This window comes from Mustelus asterias, chromosome 10, assembly GCF_964213995.1.
Source record: "Mustelus asterias chromosome 10, sMusAst1.hap1.1, whole genome shotgun sequence".
NCBI lineage: Eukaryota > Metazoa > Chordata > Chondrichthyes > Carcharhiniformes > Triakidae > Mustelus > Mustelus asterias.
In genome coordinates this window covers 1,844,134-1,857,756 of record NC_135810.1, presented here as the reverse complement: position 1 = coordinate 1,857,756, position 13,623 = coordinate 1,844,134, and the positions used below count along the sequence as shown (strand labels likewise).

The 13,623-nt window shown below is 43.4% G+C and overlaps 1 protein-coding gene across 9 annotated transcripts in view; it reads left to right on the top strand.

The window, feature by feature from the left end:
* The window catches only part of gramd1c (GRAM domain containing 1c), a 66,130-nt gene that overhangs the window by 15,751 nt on the left and 36,756 nt on the right, over positions 1 to 13,623 (top strand). For 8 of the 9 annotated variants that reach the window (XM_078221492.1, XM_078221493.1, XM_078221498.1 and 5 more), the window contains 2 exons: positions 10,440 to 10,558; positions 11,916 to 12,087. In XM_078221492.1, the coding sequence (XP_078077618.1) occupies positions 10,467 to 10,558; positions 11,916 to 12,087 (264 nt within the window). In that variant the 5' untranslated portion in view covers positions 10,440 to 10,466. Of the gene's footprint in view, positions 1 to 1,552; positions 1,698 to 10,439; positions 10,559 to 11,915; positions 12,088 to 13,623 lie in introns of all 9 variants that reach the window. The other variant, XM_078221500.1, reaches the window with a different exon arrangement.

Genomic DNA, 13,623 nt, shown 5'->3' with positions numbered 1-13,623 from the left:
AGCAGACTGGCCTGTTTAACAAAGAACAGCACAGGAACAGGCTCTTCAGCCCACCAAGCCTGCACCGATCACGTCCTACCTAGACCAACTGCCTGTATCCCTCTATACCCTGTCTGCTCATGTGCCTATCCAGTTAAGTCTTTAATGTCACTAACATATCTGCCTCAACCACCTCACCTGGCAGTGCATTCCAGGCCTCCACCACCCTCTGTCTTTTAAAAAAAAAACTTCCCCTGCACATCTCTACTGAATCTTTCCCCCCCCCTTACCTTGAACTTGTGCCCCCTTGTGATTGTCATTTCTGCCGTGGGCAAAAACTCAAGATCTGGGATCTTGGGTTCCTGTCACACTATCTGTAACCCCCACGACTTGCCTGGGCTTACAAAATCTCACTAACTGTCCTGGCTGGAGACAATACACATCTCTTTAACCTGTGCTTGGCCCTCTCTCCACTCACATTGTCTGTACCTTTAAGACTTGATTACCTGTAAAGACTCTCTCATTCCAACCATCATCTAGTAAATTGAGTTTGTCTGTATATGCCCTGTTTGTGAACACAACTCCTTACCCACCTGAAGAAGGAGCGAGACTCCGAAAGCTTGTGCTACCAAATAAACCTGTTGGACTTTAACCTGGTGTTCTTACTGTTCTATGGCCAAGCCAGTTCTAAATCAATCTAGCTAGTCCACCCTTGATCCCATGTCATTTAACCTTTTTTGTACCAACCTACCATAAGGGACCTTGTTAAATGGTTTACTAAGGTCCATGTAGACAACATCCACAGCCCTTCCCTCGTACAAAACCATGCTGTTGCTAATAAGACCATTCAGTTCCAAATGTGTATAGGTCCTATCCCTAAGGATCTTCTCCAACAATTTCACTATCACTGATGTCAAGCTCACTGGCCTATAATTACCCAGGTTATCCTTGCTACCCTTTTTAAATAATGGAACAACATTGACTATTCTCCAATCCTCTGGGACCTCGCCTGTGGCCAATGAGGAAACAGTTTTCTGTTCGAGGCCCAGCAATTTCCTTGCTTGTCTCCCTCAGTAATCTGGGATAGATGCCATCTGGCCCTGGGGATTTGTCTACCTTAATGTTTTTTAATACACCTAACACTTCCTCCCTCGTAATGGTCTTGAGGGTTTACATACTCCTCCGAGACACCATCAATCAATGTGTCCTTCTCCTTTGTGAATACTCAAAGTACTTTGCAAAGTACTCATTAAGAATCTCACCCACTCCCTTTGGTTCTACGCATAATTTCCCTCCTTTGTCTTTGAATGGACCAACCCTTTTGTTCCTAACTATGTCCAAAATGCCTTGGGATTCTCCTTAATCCTGCCTGTCAAGGACCTTCATGACCCCTTTTTGCCCTCCTAACTCCCTATTTGAGCTCTTTTCTACTTTCCCTGTATTCTTCAAGTGCTTCATCTGTTTTTAGATGTCTGGACCTGATGTATGCATCAATTTTCTCTTTGACTAGACTCACAATTTCCCTGGTCATCCACGGTTCCTGAATCCTGTCTTTCCTGTCCTTCTTTCACAGGCACATACTTGTCCTGCACTCTGATCAACTGTACCTTAAAAGACTCCCACATGCCAGATGTGGATTTATCCTCAAACAGCCTCTCCCAAACAACAGCCTCCAAATCCTGCCTAATCTGGCTGTAACATCTCCCTGGAAGGCTAAGGTAACATCTAATAGCCAGGCAGCTAACAGCAGAGGTATTTTGCAAAGTTAATGCAGAAACCTTTATAATGGCAATTTACCTATCTTCACTGAACCATGCAAAGATGCTCCCCAGACGGATCATCCTCCTGGTATTGTGTGGTAACTATAAGCAGGATTTTACTGAAATTTCAGTAAGCTGGATGTTGTTTGGGGAACGGACAAGTCTTACTGAGTTCAGGTATCCAGGATATAGTTTGGAAAAAGGGGTAATTGTCTGCATGTGAATTACAGGTACAGGTGTTTGTGAGTTTTGTCTTGTTTGGGTGTTTGTCTTTCCTTTAATTTAGTAAATAACATTTGGGAATTGGTACACTGACTGGGCTGCTTGTTCTCATGAGTGGTTTCACACCACTTCCAAAAAAGAATAATAATATACACCACAAACCAGTGTCTCACGTTGAGAAGCCCTCACAGATAACATCAACATGGTTCATAACAATTGGACAACCACGCCTTTGTTCGACTGCATGGCAAATCAAGTCTTTTAAAAAAGCCAGAACTTCAGTTTCTCATGGCAGCCTTCAGTGGTCCTTTAAGGACTGCTTGTTTGGTTGCTAAGTGCCTGAAGAAACTTCCCATATTCATGGCATATCTTGTAAAGGGACATTCTGACATGTCCTTTGCATACACAAATGACTGGAATCACAGAATTGTTACAGTGCAGAAGGAGGCCATTTGACCATTGAGTCTGTACTGGCTCTCTGAAAGAGCATTCTATCTGCTCGCACTCCCCTGCAACTTTCCACATTGTTTCCTTTCAGGTAGCTTTCCAATTCCCTTTTGAATACTTTGATCGAATCTGTTTCCAGCACCCTCTTGGGAAGTTCATTGCAGCCACTCTGAGTGAAAAAGAATCTCCTCGCATTGCTTTTACTCCATTTGCCAATAGGGGCGACATGTTGGCACAGTTGCTGCCTCTCAGCACCAGGGGCCCGGGTTCGATTCCTGGTTTGGGTTACTGTCTGTGTGGAGTTTGCACGTTCTCCCCGTGTCTGAATGGGTTTCCTCCGGGTGCTCCGGTTTATTCCCACACTCCAAAGATGTGCAGGTTAGGTGACTTGGCCATGCCAAATTCTCCCTCAGCGTACCCAAACAGGTGCCGGAGTGTGACGACTAGAGGAATTTCATAGTAACTTCATTGCAGTGTGAATGTAAGCCTACTTGTGACCAATAAATAAACTTTAAACTTTACTTTTTCTTTTGAATCTGTGTCCTCTAGTTCTTGAGTGGAATAGTCTCTCGCTATTTGCCCTATTCATACATCTCAGGATCTTGAATACCTCTATCAAGTTTCCTCTGTCTTTTCAGTCCCAACCTCTCCAATCTATCCTCATAGCCACAGTTCTTCTTTATCTCTGGAATAATTCTTGCAAATCTCCTCTGTACTCTGATGCTTTCTTCTGAAGCAACCCATGTTCAAATGCAACAAGATCTGAATGATATCCAGGCATGGGCTGACAAGTGGCAAGTAACATTCCACTACACATGCCAGGTGATGACCATCATCAATAAGAGACACTCAAACCCCCACCGCCCCTTGACGTTCAATGGTGTTATGGTCACTGATTCCCCCACTGTCAACATCCTTGGAGTTGCCATTGACCAGAAACTCAACTGGACTCACCACACAAACACACTGGCTACAAGAGCAGGTCAGAGACTAGGAATACTGTGACGAGTAACTCCCCTCCTGACTCCCCAAAGCCTATCCACCATCCACAAGGCACAAGTCAGGAGTGTGATGGAATGCTTTCTACTTGCCTGGATGGGTGCAGCTCCAACAATAGTCAAGAAGCTTGACATCATCCAGGACACAGCCGCCCACTTGACTGGCACCACATCTACTCCCTCCACCACTGATGCTCAGTAGCAGCAGCGTTTACCTTAGGCAGCACCTTCCAAACCCAAGACCGCTTCCATCTAGAAGGACAAGGGCAGCAGATCTGTGGGCACACCACCACCTGCAAGTTCCCCTCAAAGGCACTCACCATCCTGACTTGAAAATATATCGCCGTTCCTTCACTGTCGCTGGGTCAAAATCCTGGAATTCCCTCCCTAATGGCATTGTGGGAGAACCTACACCACATGGACTACAGTGATTCAGGAAGGCAGCTCACCACCACCTTCTCAAGGGCAACAGGGTTGGGCAATAAATGCTGGCCAGCCAGCGACCCCCATGTCCCACGAATGAATAAAATAAAAAGTTTCAGGTACCCATCCTGAATGGGTACCTGATGGAGCATTAACCAGTTTGGCACACTGGTGGTGCAGAATTGACTTTCACACATTGCTTATCATATTGGACCTTAGGTGCTCATTTTATGTTTATTGAATGGGCACACTGTGATCCAATTTCTTGGCCACCGAGTATTTTTAAAAATGGGAATACTGAGAATGGACAAAGTCTGATAGCTTCTTGCTAAAATTATTTGTTTAGTTAACATTGCAAACAAGGTCTTCATGCTTTGATCAAACATTCAACTCTTGTTTAGCTTCCCCTCCATGTTTTCTATCAATACAAAACATTGGTACAAAGTGCTAAATACAGAGCTAAAGAGAAGGAGAAATGTGATGGATTTTATACTGTTTGAGGGGGTGGAGCATGTGCAGCAAAGTTGAAGGGGTAATGAAGCTGAATTGGTGCATGCAAGCAGAATTCTCAACCAAAATTCTGTTCTTTTGTATGCACCTGTAATCTCAAACTGGTCAAACTTGCTTTTCTTGTGCTTATGTGAAATTTGATGACTGATTAGTTGTCCCAGTATAGTTCAGCATCAAGGCCCATGTTACAAAATTGTTTAAAACAAGATTGCTTCCTGTTTCTGCAAATGACTTGTGACTGGTTGTCTGTAAAAATGAAACCCACTTTCTCTGGTCAATACTTTGGCGATTTGAAAATGTAAAATGCATAAAGCCAGCGACACAGCAACAGGAGCATTGATTCAAAAACAAACTGCTTTTACCTAGTAACGTGAAACTTACTGATTTGTTATTGTGTTTCATTCTCACTAACAGTATGCGTTCGATCAGACTCCTGATTTGACCCTTGTAGATGATGCAGTGGATTTGAGGGATCAGGATGTGAACCATCCCTAGCAGTGTCCTCTTTCAGCCTCAGGATTACTGAAATCTAAATATTAGAACATAGAAAAACTACAGCACAAACAGACCCTTCGGCCCACAAGTTGCGCCGGTCGTGTCCCTACCTACCTAGGCTTATAAATAGACTTGCCTAATAGAACATTAGCTGTTGCTTCAATCTCACTAACCCTGAAATCTGAAACTGGAGCCACACCAATAGTACAATCTTTCACAGCAGGAGCTTTAGGTTTCAGTGGAATAAAAATAAGGCACATCAACTTTTGCAAAATCAGATTGATGTTCTGAATTGCAATGAATAATATTTCAGGATTTAGACACAAGTTGTTCAAGTTATTGATAACTGAAATAAAAGCAAAGTACTCTGGGTGCTGGAATTTGAAATATGAACAAAGTGCTGGATAATCTCAGCAAGTCTGGCAACATCTGTGGAGAGCAATAACGTTTCGAGTCCATATGACTCCTCTTCAGAGCTAAAGAGAGGGAGAAATGTGATGGATTTTATACCATTTCAGAAGGTGGAGCAAAACAAGATCAGCGATAGGTGGGAGGAGAGATTGCACAAAGATGTTTAGGGCACAAGACTAAGGAAATGTTAATGGCAGCGCGAAGGGCTATAGAAGATGCTGATAGCAGCACTAAGGTAAGACAGCAGAACGTGTTAATAGGGAAACAAAGGTGTGTGCTCAGTGAAAGCAAAAGTGAGTGGGGGGGGCTTGCGCTGTGACAAAAAAATTGGATTAAAAAAGGATCAAGATGGAGGAGAATATATAGCAACAGGAATAGGCCATTCAGCCCCTGAAGCTTGTTCCACCATTCAATGAGATCATGGCTGATCTGTGGCCTAACTCCATAGACCTGCCTTTGGCGCATATTCCTTCGAAACTTTTTGCTTAAACAAAAATGTAATTATCTTGTGAGGTCATGCCTCACAAATTTGGTTGAGTTTTTTGAGGAGGTGACAAAAACAATTGACGAGGGAAGGGCCGTGGATGTCGTCTCTGGATTTTAGTAAAGCGTTTGACAAGGTCCCTCATGGCAGGCTGGTGCAAAAGTTTAAATCTCACGGGATAAAAGGTGAGCTAGCTAGATGGGTGGAGAACTGGCTTAGCCATAGAAGACAGAGGATAACAGTGGAGGGGTCTTTTTCCGGTTGGAGGTCTGTGACTAGTGGTGTTCCACAGGGCTCTGTACTGAGACCTCTGCTGTTTGTGATATATATAAATGATTTGGAGGAAGATGTAACTGGTGTGATCAGTAGGTTTGCGGACGACACGAAGATTGCTGGAGTTGCGGATAGTGATGAACATTGTCAGAGAATACAGCAGGATATAGATTGGCTGGAACATTGGGCGGAGATATGGCAGATGGAATTTAATCCAGATAAATGCGAATTGATGCATTTCGGTAGATCTAATGTAAGGGGGAGCTATACAATAAATGGCAGAACCATCAGGAGTATAGACACACAGAGGGACCTGGGTGCACAAGTCCACAGATCCTTAAAAGGTGGCAGCACAGGTGGAGAGGGTGGTGAAGAAGGCATATGGCATAGAACATCGAACAGTACATAGAACAGCACAGAACAGGCCCTTCGGCCCACGATGTTGTGCCGAGCTTTATCTGAAACCAAGATCAAGCTATCCCAGTCCCTATCATCCTGGTGTGCTCCATGTGCCTATCCAATAACCGCTTAAATGTTCCTAAAGTGTCTGACTCCACTATCAATGCAGGCAGTCCATTCCACACCCCAACCACTCTCTGCGTAAAGAACCTACCTCTGATATCCTTCCTATATCTCCCACCACGAATCCTATAGTTATGCCCCCTTGTAATAGCTCCATCCACCCGAGGAAATAGTCTTTGAACGTTCACTCTATCTATCCCCTTCATCATTTTATAAACCTCTATTAAGTCTCCCCTCAGCCTCCTCCGCTCCAGAGAGAACAGCCCTAGCTCCCTCAACCTTTCCTCATAAGACCTACCCACCAAACCAGGCAGCATCCTGGTAAATCTCCTCTGCACTCTTTCCAGCGCTTCCACATCCTTCTTATAGTGAGGTGACCAGAACTGCACACACTATTCCAAATGTGGTCTCGCCAAGGTCCTGTACAATTGCAGCATAACCCCACGGCTCTTAAACTCCAACCCTCTGTTAATAAAAGCTAACACACTATAGGCCTTCTTCACAGCTCTATCCACTTGAGTGGCAACCTTTAGAGATCTGTGGATATGGACCTCAAGATCTCTCTGTTCCTCCACAGTCTTCAGAACCCTACCTTTGACCCTGTAATCCACATTTAAATTAGTCCTACCAAAATGAATCACCTCACATTTATCAGGGTTAAACTCCATTTGCCATTTTTCAGCCCAGCTTTGCATCCTATCTATGTCTCTTTGCAGCCTACAACAGCCCTCCACCTCATCCACGACTCCACCAATCTTGGTGTCATCAGCAAATTTACTGATCCACCCTTCAGCCCCCTCCTCTAAGTCATTAATAAAAATCACAAAGAGCAGAGGACCAAGCACTGATCCCTGTGGCACTCCGCTAGCAACCTGCCTCCAATCCGAAAATTTTCCACCCACCACCTCCCTCTGTCTTTGATCAGACAGCCAGTTACCTATCCAATCAGACAACTTTCCCTCTATTCCACACCTCCTCACTTTCATCATAAGCTGACCATGGGGGACCTTATCAAACACCTTACTAAAATCCATGTATATGACATCAACTGCCCTACCTTCATCAACACATTTAGTTACCTCCTCAAAAAATTCTATCAAATTTGTGAGGCACGACTTGCCCTTCACGAATCCGTGCTGACTATCCCAGATTAATCCGCATCTTTCTAAATGGTCGTAAATCCCATCCCTAAGGACCTTTTTCATCAATTTACCAACCACCGAAGTAAGACTAACCGGTCTATAATTACCAGGATCATTTCTATTCCCTTTCTTAAACAGAGGAACAACATTCGCCACTCTCCAGTCCTCTGGCACCATCCCCATGGACAGTGAGGACCCAAAGATCAAAGCCAAAGGCTCTGCAATCTCATCCCTTGCCTCCCAAAGAATCCTAGGATATATTTCATCAGGCCCAGGGGACTTATCGACCTTCAGTTTATTCAAAACTGCCAGTACATCCTCCCTCTGAACATCTATTTCCTCCAGCCTATTAACCTGTAACACCTTCTCTTCCTCAAAAACATGGCCCCTCTCCTTGGTGAACACTGAAGAAAAGTATTCATTCATCACCTCGCCTATCTCTACTGACTCCATACACAAGTTCCCACTACTGTCCTTGACCGGCCCTAACCTCACCCTGGTCATTCTTTTATTCCTCACATAAGAGTAAAAAGCCTTGGGGTTTTCCTTGATCCGACCCTTCTCATGTCCCCTCCTAGCTCTCCTAAGCCCCTTTTTCAGCTCGTTCCTTGCTAACTTGTAACCCTCAATCGAGCCATCTGAACCTTGTTTCCTCATCCCTACATAAGCTTCCCTCTTCCTTTTCACAAGACATTCCACCTCTTTCGTGAACCATGGTTCCCTCACTCGGCCATTTCCTCCCTGCCTGACAGGGACATACCTATCAAGGACACGCAGTATTTGTTCCTTGAAAAAGTTCCACTTTTCATTAGTGCCTTTCCCTGACAGTTTCTGTTCCCAACTTATGCCCCCTAATGCTTGCCTAATCGCATCATAATTACCTCTCCCCCAATTGTAAACCTTGCCCTGCTGTACGGCCCTATACCTCTCCATTGCAATAACAAAAGACACCGAATTGTGGTCACTATCTTCAAAGTGCTCTCCCACAACCAAATCTAACACTTGGCCCGGTTCATTTCCCAGTACCAAATCCAATGTGTCCTCCCCTCTTGTCCCCGTCCAATAAAGGCATGCTTGCCTTTATTGGACGGGGCATCGAATATAAAAGTTGGCATATGATGTTGCAGCTGTATAGAACGATGGTTAGGCCACATTTGGAATACTGCGTCCAGTTCTGGTCGCCACACTACCAGAAGGACGTGGAGGCTTTGGAGAGAGTACAGAGAAGGTTTACCAGGATGTTGCCTGGTATGGAGGGTCTTAGCTATGAGGAGAGATTGGGTAAACTGGGGTTGTTCTCCCTGGAAAGACGGAGGATGAGGGATGACCTAATAGATGTGTATAAAATTATGAAGGGCATAGATAGGGTGAACAGTGGGAAGCTTTTTCCCAGGTCGGAGGTGACGGATACAAGGGGTCACGGGTTCAAGGTGAGGGGGGCAAGGTTCAACACAGATGTCAGGGGGACGTATTTTACACAGGGTGGTGGGGGTCTGGAATGCACTGCCAAGCAAGGTGATTGAGGCGGACACACTGTGATCATTTAAGACTTATCTTGATAGCCACATGAACAGACTGGGAATAGAGGGATACAAAAGAATGGTCTAGTGGGAACATGAGCGGCGCAGGCTTGGAGGGCCGAAGGGTCTGTTCTTGTGCTGTATTGTTCTTTCTTTCTTATCTCAGATTTAAAGATAGCAACTGATCTAGCATCAACTGCCATTTGTGGAAAAGAGTTCCAAACCTCGAACACTCGTAGTGCTTCCCAACATCTCTCAACGGTCTGGCCTTCATGTTTAGATAATGCTCCCTAGTTCTAGAATCTCCAACCAGTGGAAATAGTTTATCTTTATGTACCATGTCTTTTCCTGTCAGTATCTTGAAGACTTCAAGCAGGTCACCCCTTAACCTTCTAAGTTCGAGACAAAACAGGCCTAATTTGTATAATCTCTCCTCATAACTTAACCTGAAATCCAGATATCATTCCTGTAAACCTACACTGCACTCACTCCAAGGCCAATATATTCTTCCTAAGGTGTGGTGTCCAGATCCGCGCTCAGTACTCCAAGTGGGGTCTCAGCAGGGTTTTGTATAGCATAACTTCACCCTTGTATTCCAGTCGTCTCGATATAAAGGCCAGCATTCCATTAGCCTTCTTGATTAGTTTCTGTACCTGTACATGGCATTTTAAAGATCTGTGCACCTGAGTCCCCAAGTCTCTGGACATCCACTGTATTTAACTTCATATCTAGAAAGTACCCTGATCTATTCTTGGGTGCCCATGCCCTTGCAGATCTATTCTGGCTGGGGTCTCTTACCCCACCCCTTACAGCACTTCGATACTTTCATCAGGGACAGAAGAAAGGTATGTTACAGTGCAGCAGATGTGGGGGATATGTAGGGCCTTCATACTTGGTCCAGGAAGCATCCCCAGCTGTTGACCTCCAATGTGATCATTCTCTCTGACTTTGCCGAGGATTCACCTTCATTAAGTTTTATCTTTTGGTGTATACACTTTAGCCAGTATGAACTGTGGCTTGTTGCAAGAACAGAGCCCAACCAAATGACCAACGTTACCAGTTGCCCATAGGTACCAATGTCTAAAAGAATGTCACTGACTGCATGATCTCTTCAGAACAGTTGAATGTTCAGCTCCCCAGCTCTCGAGTCTGGAGAATGCTTCCTGATCAAAAAATGTTGAAAACTCGATGCAATTATCATTCCTTTAATTTTATTTCCATTTTCACCTGTTTTCTTCCTCTTGTGTTTCTAGCATTTGAATTAATCGGAGCTCTTTAGCATGGTCCAGCAGAACTATGGCACGAACCTGGGATTAAGAAGGGATGAAATGGATAATATGCAATTATCTAATGATGATGCCCACTTTGGAGGGTGAGGAAATGTCTGCATTATAAACCGATTACTGGATTTATGGCTGTCATCAGTTTAATCCAACATTTCACTAACTCCTAATCAGTTTAGTTACATGTGACACTCATGTTTTTTGGTTTTAATTGGTGCATTAGACTCTGGTAGGGAGATGATGGTAAGTAATACTGTTGAAGATAAGAATTTTTGTAATGCTAAAATCCATACTATGATTTTCTTTTAACAAATGTATGCTTATTTACTCTTCATTTTAATGAGTTGTTTCAAGAACAATGACTGGCTTACCATTCAAGCTTAACCACCCATTACTAGCCGTTTAACTGTAATAAACTAAAATATTTTTTAGTGTGTAACTAGAGGCCTACTAGTCCCATCAAACAACATAGAGATATCTAACGGTTGTTGAAATTTGCACTGCTAATATACTGAATGAAGCACCTCTGTTGAAATTGAATTTTAAAAGGAAATAATGTTTAAAATGTCACTGGGTTTTATTTGTTTAAACAAAATTAAAATGTTGAACGCAGTATAGTGTACAGTTGTGCTGTTATAAATCATTCCATCTTAATGTTGCATATAAAATGAGAGCCTCATGCACCCTTAGAATTGGGATTTCCATTTTTAGCTTAATTTCACGCTGGGGCTAATGTGGCATTGCGTGTCCTGAGTGGCATCATTTTGGAGCTGTCCTTCCTGTTTGCCACCCCTGCACACCAAGCCTCCTGCTTTCCACCTCTCCCTTGCTACCTCTTTCATGCTGGTCACGTCCCTTCTGCTTGCTGCCTTTCCTGCTCAGTGATGCTCCTGCTCATTGCCTCTCCCCTTCCCTGATCCTTCCAATCATAGCCCTCCTTGCTCTCTGCTCTTTTCCTTCCTTTCACCATCCTCTCAAGCCCTCACTGTGTGATGGAAATGGCAAGAGAGAGGGAGGCAGCATACAGGAAAATCAGTGAGCAGAAGGCGAGTGGAAAGAATTGGTGTATTTATTTTATATTTCTAAACATATATAACTTATTTCAGTTATGAATATAGAAATTTAGGAATGTACAGCATTTCAACCTGCATGGTACAATGTTTTCATGGTTTTTTTTTTCTGATGATAAAGGTACTACAGAACCTAACTGCAGCTTTTACATTGGTTGTAATGCGAAAATCTGATTCATTTAATGGTGTTTCATTTAAAGTAGCACTTTCAGGAATGGAAGTGTAACGTTAAGCAAGGATTGCTGCAACTGATTAACTCAATGGATGAGACTAAAAACATCGGAATCATTCAAAATAGTTAGATGCTAAGGTAACAAAGTTAGTGAATTAGACTAAGCAGACCTCTCATGAATGTTTTTCATGTTCTTGTATCTAGAACTGTGGGGAAAACCACAAGCAATGACTATAATGATAAAGGAGAGCAAGCAAATGCATCCAAAATAATTTGCACCGATGCACGTGCTCAAGATTCAAGTACACCACTTCAGTTTGTAGACGCCTCACTTATAAATCCTTTGGTCGTTACCCAGGATAATGCATCAGCAATGGTAGGATTTTTTATCTTCCACTATACTAGCCTCTAGTTTTTTTTATCTTTGAACTTTTTTCATCTGCCAGTTGTTATCTTTTGTAAATAACTCACTCTATCACTCAAAATGTTTACATCTTCCTGCAGTTAAAGTTTTATGTAGACCTAAAAATAAATTAAGTTCTTTTCAGTTAACCAGAAACTGTAGGGATTCTGCTAGAGTTCAGTGGGCCTCAGATCTACTATCCTATCTACTGTACTATCTTATGGCTTTGCTGGAGTCCTAGTCCTGGAACCATCATTTTATTAACCTGCAAAATCTTGATCAATGTTCCTGACTTTGCATTTCCTGGGAGGGAAGTGTTAGTAGCAGTGAAGACCAAGGTATATCCCCTATTGGATGGTGATGGCTATCACGAGGGGACATAGCTTTAAATTGAGGGGTGACAGATATAGGACAGATGTCAGAGGTAGGCTTTTTACTGAGAGAGTAGTAAGCGCGTGGAATGCCCTGCCTGCAACAGCAGTGGACTCGCCAACATTAAGGGCATTTAAATGGTCATTGGATAAACATATGGATGATATAGTGTTGGTGAGATGGGCTTCAGATTGGTTTCACAGGTCGGTGCAACATCGAGGGCCGAAGGGCCTGTACTGCGCTGTAATGTTCTATGTTCTTCTCCATGTACATAAAAATAAACTAAATTAGCATAGTGGAATGCAGGGGAGAACAGTCACCAGAAACTAGAAGAGTCATTGTGTATTTTTACCATATCTCATCACCAGTTGCTGATCAATTAACTTTATTTTTAAATTAGCAAGTGTAAGTATTTGAATAATTCCCAATGCTTTGAAAATTGAACCTGTGTACTGCACCACCACAGTGTCTTTAGCTCATAGAACATATTGCATACAGATAATAAACAAAGCAGGAACCTACATTAAGGTCCTCAACAAATTGTACCAGCCAGCTCCAAGTTAGCCCACTTAACAGTTTATGCTCTGATCAACTACTGCCCAACCCCAAAGTAAGGTAATACTATCAGCTGAAAGATACAGAGCTTGGGAGGTTTAGGTCACTGACTAACTCAACAGAGAAAACAAAACTAAAGAATCTGTGAAGTCTTTTTGCAGTCTTCCCATGTCCAGCTGAGCAGAATTGTAATGATATTCTGCACAATACTGCCATGCACGAGGGATTTTTCAAGATATTCAATAAGGGATGAGCAACAAATTCTGGCCTTGCTAGCCACGTCCACATCCCATTCAATAATTTTTAAGAAGTACCAGAGTGTGATGTCTTGATTTTTGCATTAGTCTCTCAGCTGACTCTGTTTTCAGGGTGTTCTAGCTACAGATCCAAATAGCTTACTTGAGGGTGGCAAAGTGGCACAGTGGTTAGCACTGCTGCCTCATGCACCAGGAACAGGTTCGATTTCCTGCTTGGGTGTCTGTCTGTGTGGAGTCTGCACGTTCTCCCCATGTCTGCGTGGCTTTCCTCCGGGTGCTCCGGTTTCCTCCCACAGTCGGAAAGACGTGCTGGGTAGGTGCATTG